Source organism: Phocoena sinus, chromosome 4 (genome assembly GCF_008692025.1).
Source record: "Phocoena sinus isolate mPhoSin1 chromosome 4, mPhoSin1.pri, whole genome shotgun sequence".
Lineage (NCBI taxonomy): Eukaryota > Metazoa > Chordata > Mammalia > Artiodactyla > Phocoenidae > Phocoena > Phocoena sinus.
This window is the reverse complement of record NC_045766.1, coordinates 62737182-62762121: the sequence shown is the minus strand read 5'-3', so window position 1 is coordinate 62762121 and position 24940 is coordinate 62737182. Positions and strand designations below refer to the sequence as shown.

The 24940-nt window shown below is 39.2% G+C and overlaps 1 protein-coding gene across 3 annotated transcripts in view; it reads right to left on the bottom strand.

The window, feature by feature from the left end:
* The window catches only part of SENP2 (SUMO specific peptidase 2), a 40769-nt gene that overhangs the window by 3400 nt on the left and 12429 nt on the right, over positions 1 to 24940 (bottom strand). For all 3 annotated transcript variants that reach the window (XM_032630709.1, XM_032630707.1, XM_032630708.1), the window contains exons 7-16: positions 23152 to 23255; positions 21359 to 21453; positions 20731 to 20782; positions 18172 to 18235; positions 16446 to 16622; positions 14549 to 14680; positions 12924 to 13127; positions 11826 to 11905; positions 9683 to 9767; positions 6 to 101 (exon numbers count right to left, since the gene is read on the bottom strand). In XM_032630709.1, the coding sequence (XP_032486600.1) occupies positions 6 to 101; positions 9683 to 9767; positions 11826 to 11905; positions 12924 to 13127; positions 14549 to 14680; positions 16446 to 16622; positions 18172 to 18235; positions 20731 to 20782; positions 21359 to 21453; positions 23152 to 23255 (1089 nt within the window). The remainder of the gene's footprint in view (positions 1 to 5; positions 102 to 9682; positions 9768 to 11825; positions 11906 to 12923; positions 13128 to 14548; positions 14681 to 16445; positions 16623 to 18171; positions 18236 to 20730; positions 20783 to 21358; positions 21454 to 23151; positions 23256 to 24940) is intronic.

Below are 24940 nucleotides of genomic sequence, written 5' to 3'. Positions count from 1 at the left end.
CTCACCTGAGTAAATGTGATAGGTTTGTCCCTAGAGATATAATCTGCATATTTACAAGTAAACATTCCACAATCACTCCCATTCAACTGTTGAGGAATCTCCTAAAATTACAAAAAAAGAAGAGAGGAAGGGGTGAAATTTCATCAAATACAAACTCCTTTGACTTTTTCTAAATATTACTGTGGATAAACAATATTATAAAGGTAAATGTTAAATCTGGTATTACACAAACACACACACGCAAACACAATTAGTCTTTATGTGGCATAAAAACCCAACCCATGACATGGAGTATGTGAGCCTCATGGAAAATGTTTTTTAGAAGGAAAGAGAAAAGCAAAGTGAGAGTTCAATCTCTCAGCTCTCATATAAAGCAAACTGAAAGAAGTTTTATTACCAGGAACAGGAATTCTAGTCAGAATTCTTTCAAAGGCATTCATAAATTTTGAAAATGGCTAAGTGTGGTTCAACCAGAGATATGCTTACAATACAACTAACCTATTTCCATACTGCAGAGTCTGACTTGTCTTCCCTAGCTGGAAAACTAAGACTACTGCTTTGGACCCCCACAGCTGCAAGCAGGAGAGAGAAAAAAGCCTCTTTATAGGGTTTAACCAGTTAGGAAAGCTTGCCATGATGTTCAGTTCTGTCCTGAAAAAAAAAAACACTACTGCTTGCAAGCAGCCCTTAAAGGCACCATAAACCAAAGGTGGTGGATTCCAAGCCCAGGTGAAGTAAACTCACACATTCCCCAAGCCCGTGTTGCACTAATCTTGGCCAGCCCCTTACACACTTTGGCTGTCAGTTATAAGGGGAATAAGAGACTCTAATTCCACTGCTGGAAAACATACTAGATGACAACAACTCGATTTTTATTCAAAAAAATACACATGATTATTGTAAAAAGGAGAAGATTGAAAATGCACACCACCCATACATATGGTAGGTACCTCAAACTTCTCTCCTGAGCCCAGCATCTATCACAGAGTGGAAAGAACTATAGACTCCACCACACAAATGAAGAGAATTTGTCTTCTTTATTACATTTCCCATTCCAGAACACAGTTACTCATCCTAACAAACTCTTCTTTTATCTGTGCTTTCCTCAGGAAATCTCAACACTTACTCTTCTAATTATTCAGCTTAGAAATGAAAATGCTTTTGGATAAAGATAGTCAAACCATTATATAGAGGTTAGGGCTAAAATTGAACTCATGTAGCTTACTTTAAAAAGGAGCCATTAGGGGACTTCCCTGGCGGTCCAGTGGCAAAGACTCCATGCTCCCAGTGCAGGAGGCATGGGTTCAAACCCTGGTCCGGGAACTAGATCCCACATGCCACAACTAAGAGTTCACATGGGCTTCCCTGGTGGCGCAGTAGTTAAGAGTCCGCCTGCTGATGCAGGGGACACGGGTTCGTGCCCCGGTCCGGGAGGATCCCACATGCCGCAGAGCGGCTGGGCCCGTGAGCCGTGGCCGCTGAGCCCGTGTGTCCGGAGACTGTGCTCCGCAATGGGAGAGGTCACAACAGTGAGAGGCCCGCGTACTGCAAAAAAAAAAAAAAAGAGTTCACATGCTGCAACAAAAGATCCCACTTGCCGCAACTAAAGATCCAGCACGGGGACTTCTGGGAAGATGGCGGAAGAGTAAGACACGGAGACCACCTTCCTCCCCACAGATACACCAGAAATACATCTATCTACACGTGGAACAACTCCTACAGAACACCTACTGAACGCTGGCAGAAGACCTCAGACCTCCCTAAAGTTAAGAAACCCCCCACGTACCTGGGTAGGGCAAAAGAAAAAAGAATAAACAGAGACAAAAGGATAGGGACAGGTCCTGCACCAGCGAGAAGGAGCTGTGAAGGAGGAAAAGTGACCACACACTAGGAAGCCCCTTCGCGGGCGGAGACTGCGGGTGGCGGAGGCGGGGAGCTTCGGAGCCGCGGAGAAGAGCGCAGCCACAGGGGTGCGGAGGGCAAAGTGGGGAGATTCCAGCACAGAGGATCGGTGCCGACCAGCACTCACCAGCCCGTGAGGCTTGTCTGCTCACCCGCCAGGGAGGGCGGGGCTGCGAGCTGAGGCTTGGGTTTCGGTTTCCGGGTTTCCGGTCGGAGCGCCCGGGAGAGGACTGGAGTTGGCAGCGTGAACACAGCCTGCAGGGCGTTAGTGCACCACGGCTAGCCGGGAGGGAGTCCGGGGACAAGTCTGGACCTGCCGAAGAGGCAAGAGACTTTTTCTTCCCTCTTTATATCCTGGTGCACGAGGAGAGGAGATTAAGAACGCTGCTTAAAGGAGCTCCAGAGACAGGCGCGAGCCGCGGCTAAAGGTGCGGACGCCCGAGACAGAAATGAGACGCTAAGGCCGCTACTGCCACCACCAAGAAGCCTGTGTGCGAACACAGGTCACTATCCACACCCCCCTTCCGGGGAGCCTGTGCAGCCCACCACTGCCAGGGTCCTGGGATCCAGGGACAACTCCCCCAGGAGAACGCACGGAGCGCCTCAGGCTGGCGCAACATCACTCTGGCCTCTGCCGCCGCAGGCTCGCCCTGCACTCCGTGCCCCTCCCTACCCCACCCCCACCCCCGCCCTGGCCTGAGTGAGCCAGAGCCTCCGAATCAGCGGCTCCTTTAACTCCGTCCTGTCTGAGCAAAGAACAGATGCCCTCCGGCGACCTACACGCAGAGGCGGGGCCAAATCCAAAGCTGAGCCCTGGGAGCTGTGAGAACAAAGAAGAGAATGGGAAATCTCTCCCAGCCGCCTCAGGAGCAGCGGATTAAAGCTCCACAATCAACTTGATGTACCCTGCATCAGTGGAATACATGAGTAGACAACGAATCATCCCAAATTGAAGAGATGGACTTTGAGAGCAAGATTTATTATTCTTTCCCCTTTTCCTTTTTTTGTGTGTATGTGTATGCTTCTGTGTGAGATTTTGTCTGTATAGCTTTGCTTCCACCATTTGTTCCGGGTTCTACCCATCCATTTTTTTGTTTTTTTTTTCTCTTAATAATTATTTTTTTATTTTAATAACTTCATTATATTTTATCTTACTTTATTTTATTTTACTTTGTCTTTTTTTCCTGCCTTCCCTCCTTCCTTCCTTGCTCCCTCCCTCCCTCCTTTCTTTCTTTCTACTTCTACTAATTCTTTCTACTTTTTCTCCCTTTTCTTCTGAGCCGTGTGGATGAAAGGCTCTTGGTGCTGCAGCCAGGAGTTAGTGCTGTGCCTCTGAGGTGGGAGAGCCAACTTCAGGACACTGGTCCACAAGACACCTCCCAGCTGCACATAATATCAAGCAGCGAAAGTCTCCCAGAGATCTCCATCTCAACACCAACACACAGCTTCACTCAACGACCAGCAAGCTACAGTGCTGGACACCCTATGCCAAACAACTAGCAAGACAGGAACACAACCCCACCCACTAGCAGAGAGGTTGCCTAAAATCATAATAAGTCTACAGACACCCCAAAATACTACCAGACGTGGACCTGCCCACCAGACAGACAAGATCCAGCCTCATCCACCAGAACACAGGCACTAGTACCCTCCACCAGGAAGCCTACACAAACCACTGAACCAACCTTAGCCACTGGGGACAGACATCAAAAACAACAGGAACTACGAACCTTCAGCCTGCAGAAAATAGACCCCAAACACAGTAAGATAAGCAAAATGAGAAGACAGAAAAACACACAGCAGATGAAGAAGCAAGATAAAACCCACCAGACCTAACAAATGAAGAGGAAATAGGCAGTCTACCTGAAAAAAAATTCAGAATAATGATAGTAAAGATGATCCAAAATCTTGGAAATAGAATAGACAAAATGCAAGAAACATTTAACAAGGACCTAGAAACAAACAATGATGAACAACACAATAAATGAAATGAAAAATACTCTAGATGGGATTAATAGCAGAATAACTGAGGCAGAAGAACGGATAAGTGACCTGGAAGATAAAATAGTGGAAATAACTGATGCAGAAAAGAATAAAGAAAAAAGAATGAAAACAACTGAGGACAGTCTCAGAGACCTCTGGGACAACATTAAACGCACCAACATTCGAATTATAGGGGTTCCAGAAGAAGAAGAGAAAAAGAAAGGGACTGAGAAAATATTTGAAGAGATTATAATTGAAAACTTCCCTAATATGGGAAAGGAAATAGTTAATCAAGTCCAGGAAGCAGAGAGAGTCCCATACAGGATAAATCCAAGGAGAAATACGCCAAGACACATATTAATCAAACTGTCAAAAATTAAATACAAAGAAAACATATTAAAAGCAGCAAGGGAAAAACAACAAATAACACACAAGGGAATCCCCATAAGGTTAACAGCTGACCTTTCAGCAGAAACTCTGCAAGCCAGAAGGGAGTGGCAGGACATATTGAAAGTGATGAAGGAGAAAAACCTGCAACCAAGATTACTCTACCTAGCAAGGATCTCATTCAGATTTGAGGGAGAAATTAAAACCTTTACAGACAAGCAAAAGCTGAGAGAGTTCAGCACCACCAAACCAGCTCTACAACAACTGCTAAAGGAAATTCTCTAGGCAAGAAACACAAGAGAAGGAAAAGACCTACAATAACGAACCCAAAACAATTAAGAAAATGGGAATGGGTACATACATATCGATAATTACCTTAAATGTAAATGGACTAAATGCTCCCACCAAAAGACACAGATTGGCTGAATGGATACAAAAACAAGACGCATATATCTGCTGTCTACAAGAGACCCATTTCAGACCTAGAGACACATACAGACTGAAAGTAAGGGGCTGGAAAAAGATATTTCATGCAAATGGAAACCAAAAGAAAGCTGGAGTAGCAATTCTCATATCAGACAAAGTAGACTTTAAAATAAAGACTAGTAGAAGAGACAAAGGAGGACACTACATAATGATCAAGGGATCGATCCAAGAAGAAGATATAACAATTGTAAATATTTATGCACCCAACATAAGAGCACCTCAATACATAAGGCAAATACTAACAGCCATAAAAGGGGAAATCGAGAGTAACACATTCATAGTAGGGGACTTTAACACCCCACTTTCACCCATGGACAGATCATCCAAAATGAAAATAAATAAGGAAACACAAACTTTAAATGATACATTAAACAAGATGGACTTAATTGATATTTATAGGACATTCCATCCAAAAACAACAGAATACACATTTTTCTCAAGTGCTCATGGAACATTCTCCAGGATAGATCATATCTTGGGTCACAAATCAAGCCTTGGTAAATTTAAGAAAATTGAAATTGTATCAAGTATCTTTTCCGACCACAACGCCATGAGACTAGATATCAATTACAGGAAAAGATCTGTAAAAAATACAAACACATGGAGGCTAAACAATACACTACTTAATAACGAAGTGATCACTGAAGAAATCAAAGAGGAAATCAAAAAATATCTAGAAACAAAGGACAATGGAGACACGACGACTCAAAATCTATGGGATGCAGCAAAAGCAGTTCTAAGAGGGAAGTTTATAGCAATACAATCCTACCTTAAGAAACAGGAAACATCTCAAATAACCTAACCTTGCACCTAAAGCAATTAGAGAAAGAAGAACAAAAAAACCCCAAAGTTAGCAGAAGGAAAGAAATCATAAAAATCAGATCAGAAATAAATGAAAAAGAAATGAAGGAAACAATAGCAAAGATCAATAAAACTAAAAGCTGGTTCTTTGAAAAGATAAACGAAATTGATAAACCATTAGCCAGACTCATCAAGAAAAAAAGGGAGAAGACTCAAATCAATTGAATTAGAAAAGAAACAGGAGAAGTAACAACTGACACTGCAGAAATACAAAATATCATGAGAGAGTACTACAAGCAACTCTATTCCAATAAAATGGACAACCTGGAAGAAATGGACAAATTCTTAGAAAGGCACAACCTGCCAAGACTGAATCAGGAAGAAATAGAAAATATGAACAGACCAATCACAAGCACTGAAATTGAAACTGTGATTAAAAATCTTCCAACAAACAAAAGCCCAGGACCAGATGGCTTCACAGGCGAATTCTATCAAACATTTAGAGAAGAGCTAACACCTATCCTTCTCAAACTCTTCCAAAATATAGCAGAGGGAGGAACACTCCCCAACTCATTCTACGAGGCCACCATCACCCTGATACCAAAATCAGACAAGGATGTCACAAAGAAAGAAAACTACAGGCTAATATCACTGATGAACGTAGATGCAAAAATCCTCAACAAAATACTAGCACACAGAATCCAACAGCACATTAAACGGATCATACACCATGATCAAGTGGGGTTTATTCCAGGAATGCAAGGATTCTTCAGTATATGCAAATCAATCAACGTGATACACCATATTAACAAACTGAAGGAGAAAAACCATATGATCATCTCAATAGATGCAGAGAAAGCTTTTGACAAAATTCAACACCCATTTATGATAAAAACTCTGCAGAAAGTAGGCATAGAGGGAACTTTCCTCAACATAATAAAGGCCATATATGACAAACCCACAGCCAACATCATCCTCAATGGTGAAAAACTGAAAGCATTTCCACTAAGATCAGGAACAAGACAAGGTTGCCCACTCTCACCACTCTTATTCAACATAGTTTTGGAAGTTTTAGCCACAGCAATCAGAGAAGAAAAGGAAATAAAAGGAATCCAAATCGGAAAAGAAGTAAAGCTGTCACTATTTGCAGATGACATGATACTATACATAGAGAATCCTAAAGATGCTATCAGAAAACTACTAGAGCTAATCAATGAATTTGGTAAAGCAGCAGGATACAAAATTAATGCAGAAATCTCTGGCATTCCTATACACTAAGGATGAAAAATCTGAAAGTGAAATCAAGAAAACACTCCCATTTACCACTGCAACAAAAAGAATAAAATATCTAGGAATAAACCTACCTAAGGAGACAAAAGACCTGTATGCAGAAAATTATAAGACACTGATGAAAGAAATTAAAGATGATACAAATAGATGGAGAGATATACCATGTTCTAGGATTGGAAGAATCAACATTGTAAAAATGACTCTACTACCCAAAGCAATCTACAGATTCAATGCAATCCCTATCAAACTACCACTGGCATTTTTCACAGAACTAGAACAAAAAATTTCACAATTTGTATGGAAACACAAAAGACCCCGAATAGCCAAGGCAATCTTGAGAACGAAAAACGTAGCTGGAGGAATCAGGCTTCCTGACTTCAGACTATACTACAAAGCTACAGTAATCAAGACAGTATGGTCCTGGCACAAAAAGAGAAATATAGATCAATGGAACAGGATAGAAAGCCCAGAGATAAACCCACGCACATATGGTCACCTTATCTTTGATGAAGGAGGCAGGAATGTATAGTGGAGAAAGGACAGCCTCTTCAATAAGTGGTGCTGGGAAAACTGGACAGCTACATGTAAAAGTATGAGATTAGATCACTCCCTAACACCATACACAAAAATAAGCTCAAAATGGATTAAAGACCTAAATGTAAGGCCAGACACTATCAAACTCTTAGAGGAAAACATAGGCAGGACACTCTATGACATAAATCACAGCAAGGTCCTTTTTGACCCACCTCCTAGAGAAATGGAAATAAAAACAAAAATAAATGGGACCTAATGAAACTTAAAAGCTTTTACGCAGCAAAGGAAACCATAAACAAGACCAAAAGACAACCCTCAGAATGGGAGAAAATATTTGCAAATGAAGCAACTGACAAAGGATTAATCTCCAAAATTTATAAGCAGCTCATGCAGCTTAATAACAAAAAAAGCAAACAACCCAATCCAAAAATGGGCAGAAGACCTAAATAGACATTTCTCCAAAGAAGATATAGACTGCCAACAAACACATGAAAGAATGCTCAACATCACTAATCATCAGAGAAATGCAAATCTACAACGACATATCACCTCACACCAGTCAGAATGGCCATCATCAAAAAATCTAGAAACAATAAATGCTGGAGAGGGTGTGGAGAAAAGGGAACCCTCTTACACTGTTGGTGGGAATGTAAATTGATACAGCCACTGTGGAGAACAGTATGGAGGTTCCTCAAAAAACTACAAATAGAACTACCATATGACCCAGCAATCCCACTACTGGGCATATACCCTGAGAAAACCATAATTCAAAAAGAGTCATGTACCAAAATGTTCATTGCAGCTCTATTTACAATAGCCCAGAGATGGAAACAACCTAAGTGTCCATCATCGGATGAATGGATAAAGAAGATGTGGCACATATATACAATGGAATATTACTCAGCCATAAAAAGAAACGAAATTGAGCTATTTGTAATGAGGTGGATAGACCTAGAGTCTGTCATACAGAGTGAAGTAAGTCAGAAAGAGAGAGACAAATACCGTATGCTAACACATATATATGGAGTTTAAGAAAAAAAATGTCATGAAGAACCTAGGGGTAAGACAGGAATAAAGACACAGACCTACTAGAGAATGGACTTGAGGATATGGGGAGGGGGAAGGGTAAACTGTGCAAGAAAAAAGAAAAAAAAAAGATCCAGCACGCGGCAATAAAGATCCCACGTGACGCAACTAAGACCCAATACTGCTCAATAAATAAATAATTTTTTTTTTTTTTTTAAAGAAAAGGAGCCATTAGGGCTAAAAGATGTATGCTTTTATTTTATTTTTTTCCCGGTATGCGGGCCTCTCACTGTTGTGGCCTCTCCCGCTGCGGAGCACAGGCTCCGGAGGCGCAGGCTCAGCGGCCATGGTTCACGGGCCCAGCCGCTCCGCGGCATGTGGGATCCTCCCGGACCGGGACACGAACCCGTGTCCCCTGCATTGGCAGGTGGACTCTCAACCACTGCGCCACCAGGGAAGCCCTGCGTTAATTAATTATTTTTTGGCTGCATTGAGTCTTTGTTTCTGCAAGCAGGCGTTCTCTAGTTGCAACGAGCGGGTGCTACTCTTCGTTGCAGTGCGCAGCCTTTTCATTGTGGTGCCTTCTCTTGTTGTGGAGCACAGGCTCTAAGTGCTCGGGCTTCAGTAGTTGTGGTGCACAAGCTCAGTAGTTGTGGCTCGCAGGCTCTAGAGTGCAGGCTCAGTAGTTATGGTGCACGGGCTTAGTTGCTCTGCGGCATGTGGGATCTTCCCGGACCAAGGCTCGAACCCGTGTTCCCTGCATTGGCAAGAGGATTCTTAACCACTGCGCTACTGGGGAAGTCCCAGATGTATGCATTTTTAAACCCTGAATGAGATTCAAATCTGGCAAGATCCAAAGCACATTCACAAATAGCACACCTGACTCTTGAGGACTCACAGCATCGGACGCTTAAGATCTAAATATACAAATTTCTCCAGGTAAGTTTTGAACAGGAGCTTTAAAACTTCCATTAATGCCAACCAAGAAAAGTAGCTGGCTTGAATTTATTGTGTTGTGTTTTTTCCTCAATTTTTTGAGACATGCAGATATTTAACATTTATAGTTTAAGAAACAAGATAAAGGCTTAAAAGCAAACAACTTGGTTAAATGAATTTCTGAAGATTTAGAAGTGATCATTCTAACGATGTACACCTCAGGAGAATGCATGCCTAAGGATGAGTGAGTAAGGGGAGGAAGGAAGCCAAGTCTAAATAATACGCTACTGACAGGAAATGCAACAAAGTATTTGAAATACAGATGATCACCACTTACATGTGGCTTCATGCTGTAGTGGGTCCACTCCAAAACATTCAGGTCAATATTTCTTTTGGTCTTACTTTCATCCTGTAAATACTGACTGAAAAAACAGCAAAGAAGGAATATACTGATGAATCCCTGTGGAGACTTAGCATTATGACTACAAAGACATAGTGATGTTTAATAGACCTGCCATTCTCAAAGCCATCTCTGTTAGATTTTTTTAAATATGATTGTTTTTGGCTTTTTTACATCTTATTTTGTGTTTTCTGATTACAAAAATTATATATGGTTATATTTTAAAAATTAAAACATAATATGTAAAATGCAAAAGACCCCATAATAACCACTATGGAAATATTTACTATTAGTGGTTTGCTGTTTGTTCTTCTAGTTCTCTACTCCACCCCATTTTAAAACACACATTTTATTCTATTAAAAAAAGTACTTCATTCTATAACTTGCTTTTTCTCACTTAAAAATAGATATAAAACAAGACATCTGGCCTGGAGTCTTAAAAAGAAAAGGCACTGCCATGGAAAACAAAAAAAAATGTAGGAGACTATTCTTAACTAAGGGAGACTAAAGAGACATTACTTACATGCATGAACCCTGACTGACTTCCTGGATTAGGAAAAAAAGCTATAAAAGATACCTGATGATATCAGAACATGAATCATATATTACACATTAGTGGTTGTCAACTTTCTTAAGTGTGATAATGGCATTGTGGTTATGTAAGAGAATTTCCTCATTCCTAGGTGATATGTACTTAAGTATTGAGAGTGATTTAATTTTATCCAAATCTCCAGAGGGTTATCAAATGTACAGGCATCTCAGTTCTCATCCTAACCTACATAAAAGGGAAACCAGTGCTATGCTAGGGCATGCGCTCACAACGGGAGCAGCAATATCACCCCCACAGAGGTGAAAACTGGTTCTTAGAAGGCAAAAATCTTATTTCAATGATTTGTAGCCCTTTAAAGCTCAACCCAACAAACAAAAAAAGTCTCTTCCTTAATACTATTTTCTCTTGTCATGGAGAAATTAAATTAAAAAAAATTTTGGAGTGGGGAGGTGATAATGAAAAAAATTGAGAAAAGTTGGACTAGGGGCATCAGGAAAGGGAGGGGGCCTCAGATACCCAAAGAAGCTGAACTCTTCATATATTAAAAAAGAGGAGGGGGGAAAGTATGAATGTTATAAAAGTATGGTTTTTTGGTATCCTATTATAAGCAACAGACAAAATTTTGCTGTATGATTCCAATGAAAACATTCGTAAGTATGTGATTATATGTATGTGTATGTGCACACGTATGTATGTATGCACATTTTACATACATCTTAAGCAGAAAGGACTAGGAGGAGATAACTGCTTTATAAACAATTTGGTGTAGCTTATGATTTTAAAAAATTTCTTCTCTACATTTTTTATTCAAGATAAACACCCATAAATAAAAAGGATCTTTTACACTAAAACAACATCAAAAAAGAAAGAACTGAATTATTGTTAACTTTTCTTCACATCACTCAACAAGAGTTCCTTACTAAAGTATCCTTATTAAAATTATCCAAGTATCCTTACTAAAATTAAAAACTGGAACCTGCAATTGCTTCCAGTGAGCATAAGTCTTTCAAAATAGACTTATTTCACTGATTTGCTTCCTCTCTGTGAAATTCTTGTCATCACTTTACATAGCTAATAGATGGCTATGCTTTAAAGGCAGGTTTCTAGCAATTACTATTAAAACAGTTACCTACAAACCATGTTTTAACTTAAAAATTACCTCCAGGTTCTATGAGATGAACCAAACCATCATGGAAAGCAGAGACATCAGTGAGTGGGCTTAAGAATTCAGAGAACTAATGTATCAATCCCAGAGAAATCTAATTCAAATCACAGGATTCTCATCAAATATATTTTACATTATAACATATGACAAACTTGTTTTCAGTGATGCTATTAAGATTTCTCAGTTAAGATCAGATTTGGGGGTTATTTTTAGACAAAAAGATGGATTCAGGTCAAGTTGTGAACAACTAGGAAGAGAGCTCTCACTACACATTAGACTACCATCCACCAGAGGATGGAAAGAAGAAAGACCACTTAACAAAGGGCACACTGAGGCAACACTGAAGTTTTTAAGCCTTTACTTACAGGAGAATCTCACAGATCCTGTGGCCCTTTTGTCCCATAGAATCCAGATATTTAAGACACTTTTTTCTTAGGTCTATCACCTATAATGGAAAAATGCAACATCCAGAAACAACCATCACAAAAAATGAGAATTTTATTTCTAAAAAGATAAGCATTTAAAAAAATATACGTACCAACATGAATGGATTTCTAAGACACATTTTTCATAAAACATCACAGATGATATGAGCTCCATGTCTATAAAATTATATTTTTCTATTCCTAGAGAAAGGCATAGAAACTTATTCCTTAAAACATTAGTGGTCCTCTCAGAGTGATGAGACTTTTTTTTTGCCTTTTTCTTTATACCTTTACTACAATAAACCCGTTATCATCTTGTAAACAAAAGTAATAAAATAACCCACGTGTATTAAAATTCCTATTAAAAATCAAAGCTCCTCCACTACAGACTGTCTTGTAGCTTTCTAAGTTGTTCAACTCAAGAACTAAGAAGGGACTCTGCAGAGTATGCCTTTAACATATACTACAGGACTCTCACTAGACAGAAGAGTCGCCTTCATTACCAGCACACTTCATTTTATTGTGCTTTGCAGACACTGCATTTTTCACAAATTGAAGGTCTGTGGCAACCCTGCATTAAGCAAGTCTATCAGCATCATTTTTCTAACAGTGTTTGCTCACTTCATGTCTGAGTGTCATATCTTGGTAATTCTTCACATTTCAAACTTTTTCATTATTAATATACTTGTTATGGTGATCTGTGATCAGTGACCGTTGATGCTGTTGTGAAAAGATTACAGCTCACTGAAGGCTCAAATGATGGTTAGCATAAAAAGTATTTAGCAATAAGTATTTTTTAATTAAGGTATGTAGATTGTTTTTTAGATACAGTGTTATTGCAGACTTAATAGACTACAGTGTAGTGTAAACATAACTTTTATATGCACTGGGAAACCAAGAAATTGATGTCACTCTCTTTATTGTGATATTTGCTTTACAGTGGTGGTCTGTAACTGAACCTGCAATATCTCTGAGATATGCCTGCATTTAACAAAACAGTCATTATCCAAACTCCAACAATTAAACCTCTCGACTTACCACCAGGCTCCAATGTACCTTCCGATGAATAGGCACCAGAATAAGTTCCTGTTCAAAGAGATTGACCCCTTTGGTCCATCTTTTCACTGCTTGGTAACCCCCAGACTTTAATTTTGGATAGAAGAAAGTACTGAATGCATAAAGTGCTGGATACCCTTGTTTTTTATTTCTTTCCACCAGGAGATTCATGTAAAAATTAATGACCTGTAATATCAAGAGAGTAAATGTTGGAATATGGCAAGTATATTATCAAAACTAGATTTCTACCTAACTCAATTAGGATGAATTAGAAAATAAGCTGAGGGAAGGGAAGGCACTAAGGAAGGGGATAAAAGGGCTGTCTATGACAGAAGATGGAAAACAAAAAATGATCAGTGCAGGGACTTCCCTGGTGGCGCAGTGGTTAAGAATCCACCTGCCAATGCAGGGGACACGGTTCGATCCCTGGTCCGGGAAGATCCCATAAGCCGCAGAGCAAATAAGCCTGTGTGCCACAACTACTGAGCCTGCATGCCACAACTACTGAAGCCCACGCACCTAGAGCCCGTGCTCCGCAACAAGAGAAGCCACCGCAGTGAGAAGCCAGCGCACCGCAACAAAGAGTAGCCCCCGCTCACCGCAACTAGAGAAAGCCCGCACGCAGCAACAAAGACCCAAAGCAGCCAAAAATAAAATAAATGTATTAGAAAAAAAATGATCAGTGCAAAATGGGAGGGATTAAGAAGGAATGAGACTGTACTTTTGAGGCATATGAGTAAGAGAGACAAGAGAAAGAACTCAAGGAGAAAGTCTGCAACAATGAAAATGTATATGTAACTATATCACACACAAAATATGCAAAAATATTAACTGGAAGTGAATTTTACTATATATAAATTACACCTCAATTAAAAAAAATTAAATGGAAGGAAATACACCAAAACATTAGTATTTTGTTTATTTTTGAGTTGTGCCACTTTCAAACGATAATGTTTTTCCTTCACTTTTCTAAATTTTCTATAATAAACATATTACATTTATAATGTGAAACAGAAACATTCTAATTTTACAAGAATGTGTTTATATGTCACTAGTTATAGCGGGAGGAAGGAAGGCAAAGGGAGAAAATGCAGGGGCTGAGCAGCTGGGTAAAGAACCAACTGGGAAATTGGCAAGAACCAAGAGCTAGCTTTAGCTAAATACATAAGGATACAAGATGACAACTAGGCAAATTTTACAGTTATCACTCAAATGAAATAAAGAAAAAAATCACATAGTGTACATACAGTGATCAATATATCCCTTTATTATTGAAAAAATAAACTGGCTCCTATAAGAATTAATCTAAAATAAAGTATCGCTTGCTTCCTTCCATTTATCACTTGCACCCAGGATTTATAAAACTCTCACTTAAGACTAGTAAGTGGTGGATGAAACAAAGCACAAATGCAGAAGAGGGAAACATTGCTAATTAAAGGCAGCAAACAATCAGAATTAATCATGTTTTTAAGGTTTAAGATGTTTTAGTTTTAGAAAAACTAAAGCTGCTTTACCAGCCCCTTTTAATTGTGTAGAAACCACTATGGTTACAGACAGAAAATGACTAAGCATAATGATAGTCAAAGGGGGAAAAAAAGACAACTTACTTCATCATTGAGCCAGTGATAGTTCTTCAAGGTCTGGATATCTCCTCGAGTGATTCGTAATTTGAAAGCACTACTTAGGATCTCATCCTGTGGGCCATGGCCTAGAGCATTACTGATTTCCTTTTCCATGTCCTGAATTACAAAGTCCAGAGGTTGCTACTTTAATATGGAACCACTCAGATACTGAAAGTCTGAGATTGAAAAAAGCTTTTCAGGGCTTCCCTGGTGGTGCAGTGGTTGGGAGTCCGCCTGCCGATGCAGGGGACACGGGTTCGTGCCCCGGTCCGGGAAGATCCCACATGCCGCGGAGCAGCTGGGCCCGTGGGCCATGGCCACTGCGCCTGCGCGTCCGGGGCCTGTGCTCCGCGACAGGAGGGGCCGCAACAGTGAGAGGCCCACGTACCGCAAAAAAAAAAACAACAAAAAAAAACTTTTCATCTCTGTAATACCTGACCCTTAAGAAAAATAGATCATCAAAGACCTACTAAATTGAAGTAAGAAAGCATTTCAATTTAGGAGCACAAAGCAATCTTACTACTAATGCTTATAAAAAATGCTAGTTCAATTATTAACTTCTGAAAACAATAATTTGATAATAATATTTAAAGTATACTCGCAATTATCCCACTACCATGTGGGATACATGAGCCAAACATGTACCAGATGCTTGAAGCACACCATTAATCCCTGCTTGTGGGGAAAGTATTATCACCATTTTATAGAAGAGGTAAAGCTCAGAGAATTTTGGTTACATGGTCAAAGTCATATGATGATTAAAAGGCAGAGCCAAGATTTGAACCCAGGAGTGTGTAACTCCTTAGCCTTTGCTCCTTTCACAATACTATAAAAGCATTTTCGTACTTTCCTTATCTACCTCCTGAACTTTTATTTTAAAACATCAAAGTAATAAAATTAGGAATCAAAGAGATCATTCTATCTACTTTTGACATGAAGAGAGTAAGCAGAAACTAGAAAACTAGGCAGCAGTCTAGCAACTGAGTCCTTATTGAATAGATGGCATCATTCTGAAGAATTACAAAGAGAACTGCATATTTAAGCTATAAGCCTGAATCTATAAACCAAATAGAAGTTATTTCATCCAAATATTTTCAATACTGCTCCCCCCCACTAAACACAATTTTGTAATTTTATGGATCTCTCTCTCTCCACCTGCATGCCCAACATATAGTAAGTGCTCAATAAATATTCACTGAATAGGACTGACTACCACAAAAATGGAGGAGTCAAGATGTGGGCTCACCTTTAAAATGAGAATTTTTAACTACCTTCATTTCTTTGTTTTCTATAAGTTTTTACTTACAGAAACGTTTCAAATACAATAATCATTGAAAGGGACATTTTAGTGAACCATAATCGCTTAACAAAAACTTCAATGAAGGGGAGTTCCCTGGCAGTTCAGTGGTTGGGGCTTGGCGCTTTCACTGCCTGGGCCTGGGTTCGATCCCTGGTTGGGGAAGTGGGATCCCACAGGCCATGCATCTCAGCCAAAAATAAACAAATAAAATTAAATGTTTAAAAAAAAAAAAAAAGAACTGCAATGAACTCCTTCCTAATGTCAAACCCATACAGTGTAACTCAAAATATTTTAAGTTTAGAAAAAGAATCTACAAAGAACCCATTATATTCCAAGATATGTGACAATCCTGTCTACTCACATTTGCTGAAATTAATCTAATTCCTTAGGCCACTTTCACAGATCACTAATGATCAGTGTAGCCAGTGACTGACCAACCCTTGGGCCTGATTTCCTTCATACATACATTCCCTAGCCTGGAGAAACTCTTCAAAACAAAACATTCACTCAAGTCTTAAATAACTGAGGTTATTTAAAAACATGCCCCTTATTCTGATCAACACAAGAAACAAGAAACAATACCTCTGTAAGTTCAAGAAGATCATCTGTCCTTTTATCCCTCTCTTTGCTTGAGCAATTTTTTTCTTTTGTCTCAAGTATTGACATCTTCCTCCTGAGTAAGCCATTGCTTCCACTGCCCAGGCGCAGTCGGGCTGACACTTCTTCAGATAAGTCAGGTTCCAGCTGGAGTCCCCTCCTCTGATCAAAAAAGTTCCCATATTCTACTGACATGTTTGATACTTGCACATATAAACATACGTAACACATGAAATATAAAACAGCACCATTATCTTGAAAGAAAAGAGAATTAGTAAATCCCCAAATGAGTAAAGTAGATTAAGCATATCTGCCTGTCCCTGGAAGAGGGAACAAAAATGGTTTAAGACCTAAGGCTCACAACAGGACACCTCAATTATAAACCATGAAGCAGAACATTTGTTTTCCCTGGAGGTAGCAAGAAAAGTATTTTCAGTTTTCTTATTTCAATTAAAATAATATAGTTAAAAGACATTTTGAAAAGCTTTTAAAAAGCAAAAAATATGACCCATAATCCCACCACTCAAAATAAACCACTTCTATCCTTATACCAAGTAAACTTGTTCTACTTCATCCTTTTAAAAAAGTAATTATATATTATAGAAAAATGCACAAGACATTAAATGTACCGCTTAATTTTTGTAATATTAACACCTATGTAACCACCATTCAGGTCAATAAACAGAATTTGGCCAGCATCCCAGAAACTCTGATAAGAATCTTTCCTTATCGTGACTCTACATAACTGTTAATACTGAACTTAAGTCATCTGGTAGGCAAATTTATCTAAAATTAGGAAATCTATTTAGAAATAGAGCATTGGACTAGAGCTACACTCTCAACACACGTAGTCAGTGCTCTTTACTCTAGCTAACTGCCAGGTATACTGGTCCCAGGAAACCAGTAGCTGCTGGCCCTTCCACCATGATCCCAGATCGCAATGCCTTCAGGTTCAGCAAGGATAGAAGCAGGATGTAGTCTTTAGCCAGGTAACAAATACATTAGAGAAGGGAACAATCTAAGACTTAGGACTTAAGATCATGACTTAAGACTATGACTTACCCTTAAGACTAGTTCTTATGAAGATATCAAATGGGAAAAGAGAATCTTGATCAGACTGATACTTAACACAAAGCAGTTCCCTAAACTTTGGTATTTCTATTACCTAAAATATGAAATAATCTAAAACTTCAAGTTTGCATTTAGTTTAGGAATATAATTCTTTTGGATGTGGAGTGCTTAGTAAACACTTTGCCACTATTATTTAAAATGTTGGTATTGCTATGGAGATCACTGGGACACTTCTTATTCTGATACTTATATAGAAAATGTAAAATCCAATTAAGCAGGAGATTGGTAATATTTTCAAATAAATATGAAATCTTGAATCTGAAAAGTCCCGAACAACTATTTTCCCTAAAGATGTATGGTTTTAAAAAATTCTCCAAAAGAAGCCAGGCAACACAGATAAGGGTTGGGATGGAGGCAAGTTAGTCTCTCTTACAAAGGTAGAGATAGCACAGAGATAAAAATCTTGCAACTCAGAAGAAAGCCAAAGGTGTGTATCCTCAATGCCTGCTGCTTCTTCAAAGAAAACAACGGAATTAGAAATCAAAGTAACGTATATCATATCTTTCTTATTTTTCATGGGCCCAAAATTTTAACATAAGTCAGGTAAAAGACATAAAATTTAACTAGGGTTTCTACTTACACCTTCATTTTCTAGTCTGATTCCAAGTGTCTTCTCTGTATCAGAAAGTTTCCCCTTTGAACACCTGAGAGAAAAAAGTGAGAGATTACAGACTGGATAACTATAATCTGATACATATTAAACTAGTTTCAGAAAGAAGATTTAATAATTGTAAACAAATATCGCCTTGAGTTTATATAGTCCTCTAAACCAAAGGTTACCAAAATTTTTCTAAAAAGGACCAGATAGTAAATATCTTAGCTTTGCAGGTCTTATGGCTTTTGTCACATCTTCTCAACTTTCATTGTAGTTTAAAAGTGGCCAAAAGTAGTATGTAAATGAACGAGTATGACTGTGTCCAATAAAACTTTACTTACAAAAACAGGCAGGTGGACCAGATTTGGTCCATGGGCCATAGTTTACCAAACTCTACTATAAATGAACCAACATCCAAAATCCTAAGGCACACAGAACTGCCTTCACTGTTCATATACTAGAAATGCTGACCACCAGAGATGCCCACCACACCCACACTCCTATCTAAGCAGTACCTATGCCTCCCAACCTCTAATACCTAGGGGAGAAGGGCACCCTCCCAAGCTAGGGTGGACATCTGACACAAGAGCTACCTATGTACCCACATATGCTGACCAGCTACCAGAGCTGAGAAGAGTTCACAATTCCTCAGACATGGTTACTCATAAATATAGTTTATAAAGTAAGAAAACAATACGTCAATAGATGGAGAGATATACCATGTTCTTGGATTGGAATAATCGACATTGTGAAAATGACTCTACTACCCAAAGCAATCTACAGATTCAGTGCAATCCCTATCAAACTACCACTGGCATTTTTCACAGAACTAGAACAAAAAATTTCACAATTTGTATGGAAACACAAAAGACCCCGAATAGCCAAAGCAATCTTGAGAACGAAAAATGGAGCTGGAGGAATCAGGCTCCCTGACTTCAGACTATACTACAAAGCTACAGTAATCAAGACAGTATGGTACTGGCACAAAAACAGAAAGATCAATGGAGCAGGATAGAAAGCCCAGAGATAAACCCACGCACATATGGTCACCTCATCTTTGATAAAGGAGGCAGGAATGTACAGTGGAGAAAGGACAGCCTCTTCAATAAGTGGTGCTGGGAAAACTGGACAGGTACATATAAAAGTATGAGATTAGATCACTCCCCAACACCATACACAAAAATAAGCTCAAAATGGATTAAAGACCTAAATGTAAGGCCAGACACTATCAAACTCTTAGAGGAAAACATAGGCAGAACACTCTATGACATAAATCACAGCAAGATCCTTTTTGACCCACCTCCTAGAGAAATGGAAATAAAAACAAAAATAAACAAATGGGACCTAATGAAACTTCAAAGCTTTTGCACAGCAAAGGAAACCATAAACAAAACCAAAAGACAATCCTCAGAACGGGAGAAAATATTTGCAAATGAAGCAACTGACAAAGGATTAATTTCCAAAATTTACAAGCAGCTCATGCAGCTCAATAATAAAAAAACAAACAACCCAATCCAAAAATGGGCAGAAGACCTAAATAGACATTTCTCCAAAGAAGATATACAGACTGCCAACAAACACATGAAAGAATGCTCAACATCATTAATCATTAGAGAAATGCAAATCAAAACTACAATGAGATATCATCTCACACCAATCAGAATGGCATCAAAAAATCTAGAAACAATAAATGCTGGAGAGGGTGTGGAGAAAAGGGAACACTCTTGCACTGCTGGTGGGAATGTGAATTGGTACAGCCACTATGGAGAACAGTATGGATGTTCCTTAAAAAACTACAAATAGAACTACCATATGACCCAGCAATCCCACTACTGGGCATATACCCTGAGAAAACCATAATTCAAAAAGAGTCATGTACCAAAATGTTCATTGCAGCTCTATCTACAATAGCCCGGAGATGGAAACAATCTAAGTGTCCATCACCAGATGAATGGATAAAGATGTGGCACATATATACAATGGAATATTACTCAGCCATAAAAAGAAACGAAATTGAGCTATTTGTAATGAGGTGGATAGACCTAGAGTCTGTCACACAGAGTGAAGTAAGTCAGAAAGAGAAAGACAAATACCATATGCTAACACATATATATGGAATTTAAGAAAAAAAAAATGTCATGAAGAACCTAGGGGTAAGACAGGAATAAAGACACAGACCTACTAGAGAACGGACTTGAAGATATGGGGAGGGGGAAGGGTGAGCTGTGACAAAGCGAGAGAGAGGCATGGACATATATACACTAACAAACATAAGGTAGATAGCTAGTGGGAAGCAGCCGCATAGCACACAGAGATCAGCTCAGTGCTTTGTGACCGCCTGGAGGGGTGGGATAGGGAGGGTGGGAGGGAGGGAGATGCAAGAGGGAAGAGATATGGGAACATATGTATATGTATAACTGATTCACTTTGTTATAAAGCAGAAACTAACACACCATTGTAAAGCAATTATACCCCAATAAAGATGTTAAAAAAAAAAAGAAAATAATATGTCAAAGAAAACTTAGAATAAACTGAACCATGTACCTCTTTTCACTTCTCACTGAACACAGAGGTCCCCTTGTTTCAACAACTCTATCTGTGAGGATGATAAAAAAAGAAAAAAAAGCGTTTCCTTTATTAATCAATCATATAGCTGGAATTTCAATTTACGGTTTCCAAAGTATCAAGATATTAATTTACACTGAAATGCTAAAATGGGTTCCAAAGACATTAGCCTCCATACAAATTAAGTTGCTTAAAAACGCATAAATCTCTTTCTCCTTTAAGTATTATCTTTAGTGTAAACTGACTAATAACTGCTCATCTGGTAAGCTATCATTTAGTGTCATTTAGTGAACAGCAAGTGGAGAAATACAAGGAAATTAATATAAGGAATACAAAGAAATTAATTTTAGGCTCACAAAATATACACTACGATATAGAAGTTAGGAATAATGATCAAGAGGTATTTTATAAATTGGATTTATTTTGAAATAGCATTTTTAATAAACTACTGGTACTGGTAGTACCCCATCAATGCCCTGGGGTCTGATAATGTTTTAAAGTTTGGTACACCATCTTTTACTAGTATGTCATTTTTCAATTTTATATGCACTTGAACTAAGTTCAATATATTAAGACTATTAAGATAGAGCTAAATCTGGGAACTCACATTGTTTTGGAACAAACTGAGTTGTTTTGACTCCATGACTTTGCTCTTGCCCCCAGCCTTTGGTCTTTAATGTGTCCATCTGACTTCTTTGAGAACTTAGAAACACAAAAGGTGAAGAAGATCAGATACAAAAGGAAAATCTATTATACGTATTCATTATCTCCCTCTGGTAAGCTTCTCCAAACAGGAGTTATTGATAACCCAGAAACGTCAAATTACAAGAGAAAGGATGCAACATAGCATCATCTGGGACTAGGATAAAAGGAGTCTAATCCTGATTCTAATATTCCAGCCAAGTTACCTAACCTCCAGTTTCTCCATTATAAAAGTGGATGTTCTCAATCCCCAGCACCACCTTGCCTGAAAAATCTCAGCATGATAACACCCAAGTTAAAAGATGAAAAATTTTAAACGATATACTGAAATGGATCCCAAAACAACACATTAAAAGAACATAAGAAGAAAAAGGACAACAACCAAAAAAACATAATAAGCAAAATAGTTTGAGGATTTTGCTGACATGACAAAACCAATAGTTCATGAAGTATACTGCTGCTTCCAACAGTGGCTAGTCAAAATGGAAAAAAATATGAACATTCTGATTGACTAAACTGAATTTCTTTTTAAATAAATTTCTTTATCTATTTTTTGGCTGTGTTTGGTTTTCGTTGCTGGGCGTGGGCTTTCTCTAGTTGCAGTGAGCAGGGGCTATTCTTCAATGCGGTGCGTGGGCTTTTCATTGCAGTGGCTTCTCTTGTTGCTTCTCTTGTTGCGGAGCACAGGCTCTAGGCACGCGGGCTTCAGTAGCTGTGGCACAAGGGCTCAGTAGTTGTGGCTCACGGACTCTAGAGCACAGGCTCAGTAGTTGTGGCGCACAGGCTTAGTTGCTCCGCGGCATGTGGGATCTTCCTGGACCAGGGCTTGAACCCATGTCCCCTGCATTGGCAGGCAGATTCTTAACCACTATGCCACCAGGGAAGTCCCTGAATTTCTTTTTAAAGTTCACAACCAAAGTGAAAATTCCCAAAGTTAAAATTCTTGTTATTTCTGCATTCAACAAGCTAGACAGTCTCGTGACTTCTTCACCTTCAACTTACTGTTACATAATTTCTGGGACTCCCCTCTGTGTATTCTCACACCACTTGTTAGAATTATCAAGTAGACCTCAAACCTGAGCTCCCATATTTTTTGTCCCCTTGTTTACACGGAAATAAAAGCCCAGACATCCATTCCTTCTGCCATTCTCATCTGTTTGGTCAACTCAGCACAGTTAATTAACAAGCAGTCTTGTAAGGAAAACTTCTTATGACTTGGGATGAGTTTAATCTTGTCTCTAGAGTGGAAGATTTCCGACTATGCTAAGATGCATCCACTAGGATGCCTCAGACACTATGTGTACATGGCAGGGGTGGGGGTGGGGGCTGGCTGGGAGGAGATGAAGGGAGGGAAGAGCAGGGGAGACGAGGGGGAAAAAGAGAGGAAGACAGAGGTCATGAGAAACTTGTGTTGGGGAGGTTGAAAAAACTCTCTGCTCCCTGGGAACCTGACTTCAACCAGTGAATCCACTTTTCTGAGTCAGAGTTTTATGTAAGAGTTCACTTGAACAAAAGCAAACAGAAAATTCTATTTTGTAAAACCACTGTTCTATATAATCCATCAGTACAGACAAATTACAGGGCTCACTCTCTCAATATTAATCTCTTTTTTCAACAAAGCCCTTCCCACCAATCCCTTCTCCAAAAATAAGGAAAAAGATGTCTGGCAAAGCATTTATCTTGGTGACGCATCTTTACCTATGATGAGTTGAAGTAACAGGAGGAACAGTATTTCCATGACCACCTTCTTTAAGTCGCTCCAATAACCTTCGGTATTTCTCTCTCTCCTCTTTTTGAACACCCTAAATAAAAGAAAGCATTTAGATAACTACCAGCACATCAAACCTATAATTAAATCATAAACAAAGACTAAGAGGTCAAATGCAGCTCATAGATGTGCTTCATTCGCCAGCACAGTGTTTTTGTATTTTAGTGTTCTTTTAATTCCTTTAATTACCAACTTTATAAATTAAAAAGAAAAATCCAGTAACATCTGGTCTCTTTTGAAACACTGTATCAACAATCTGGAGCTATGTAAGACTATTTATTCCCTTTGGTCACCTATTCACTCCAGCCCATTTCACTCATTTACATTATCTGCTAGACCTTGATAGCATCTGAGTTTTTGACAGTGAAACTGGGTAAACCACAAAAAACTCAGCAGAAATAATCCACTTGCATATTCAGAACATTCAGCTTCCGAAACAGAACCAGTCTCACCAAAGTCACTAACGACCCTCTATGGCCAGATCCAATGGACACATTTTCAGCTCTTCTGTCAATTGACCTCTCTCTCCAGCATCTCACTCTGCTAACCTCGCCTTGCCTTCCTGGACAATACACTCTCCTGATTTCTTTTTTTTTTTTTAATATTTATTTATTTTCTTTATTTTTTTAGCTGTGTCGGGTCTTAGTTGTGGCACGCGGGATCTTTGATGAGGCACGTGGGCTCTTTTGTTGCGGCACGCAAGCTTCTCTCTAGCCCTGGCGTGTGGGCTCTGTAGTCTGTAGCACACAGGTGCTCCCATTGAGGTGCACAAGCTCAGTAGTTGTGGTGCATGGGTTTAGTTGCCCCGCAGGATGTGGGTTCTTAGTTCCCCAACCAGGGATCGAACCTACATCCCCTGCATTGGAAGGCGGATTCTTTACTACTGGACCACCAGGGAAGCCCCTCTCCTAATTTCTTCTTATCTTCTCAGTCTCCACTGAAGATTATTTCTTCTGCCTCCCTGTAAATGTCGATGGTTCTGCCCATTATCTCTTCTCACACTATATACTCTCCCTGAATAATCTCTTCAGCTCCCTTGATTTATCTAACACCAATATGCAGAAGATTCAGCAATGTGTCCCTAACCTTGCCTTCTTCTCAAAACTCCCATATATCCAAAAGTCTACGGGACAGGTCTTCTTGCGTGTTTCACAGGCACTTTAAACAATGTCCATAACTGAAGTCATCACCTTCCCCTAAACACATAGGGTATCCTGGTCAGTGACACATATTTATCCAAGATTGAAATCTGGGACTCAGGCTCTTCCATCTAACCTTATATCACACTTAACCAGTAAGTATGTCCTTGCTAATACTACCTTCTAATGTTTCTAGAATATGGCCTGTGTATACCCCATACATATCTGCTCAGTCCCATCCCTTACTTCTTATCTAGGAGGTACTGAAGCCTACTTTAATACCTCTCCTTAAAATCCCCTCCAGGGCTGCAGTCCATTCCTTTCTCTGCCTACATGCTTGCTGATTACAACAATTAATGTATAAGCTCCTAGAGAACAGGGACCATATTTTATTCAATTCTGAATTGCTGAAAACTGGCACAGCACCTGGGACCCAAATAAACATTTCTTTGATGAACTAAGCCAAGTGGCTCAGAAAACCATCTAGCAAATTGCAATAGGTGATGGTCCGGGGGAAATGCCAGAGACAGGAATAGTTCTAAATTCTCCTGGAATAAGTGAAGACTTCAAGAGGGAAGGG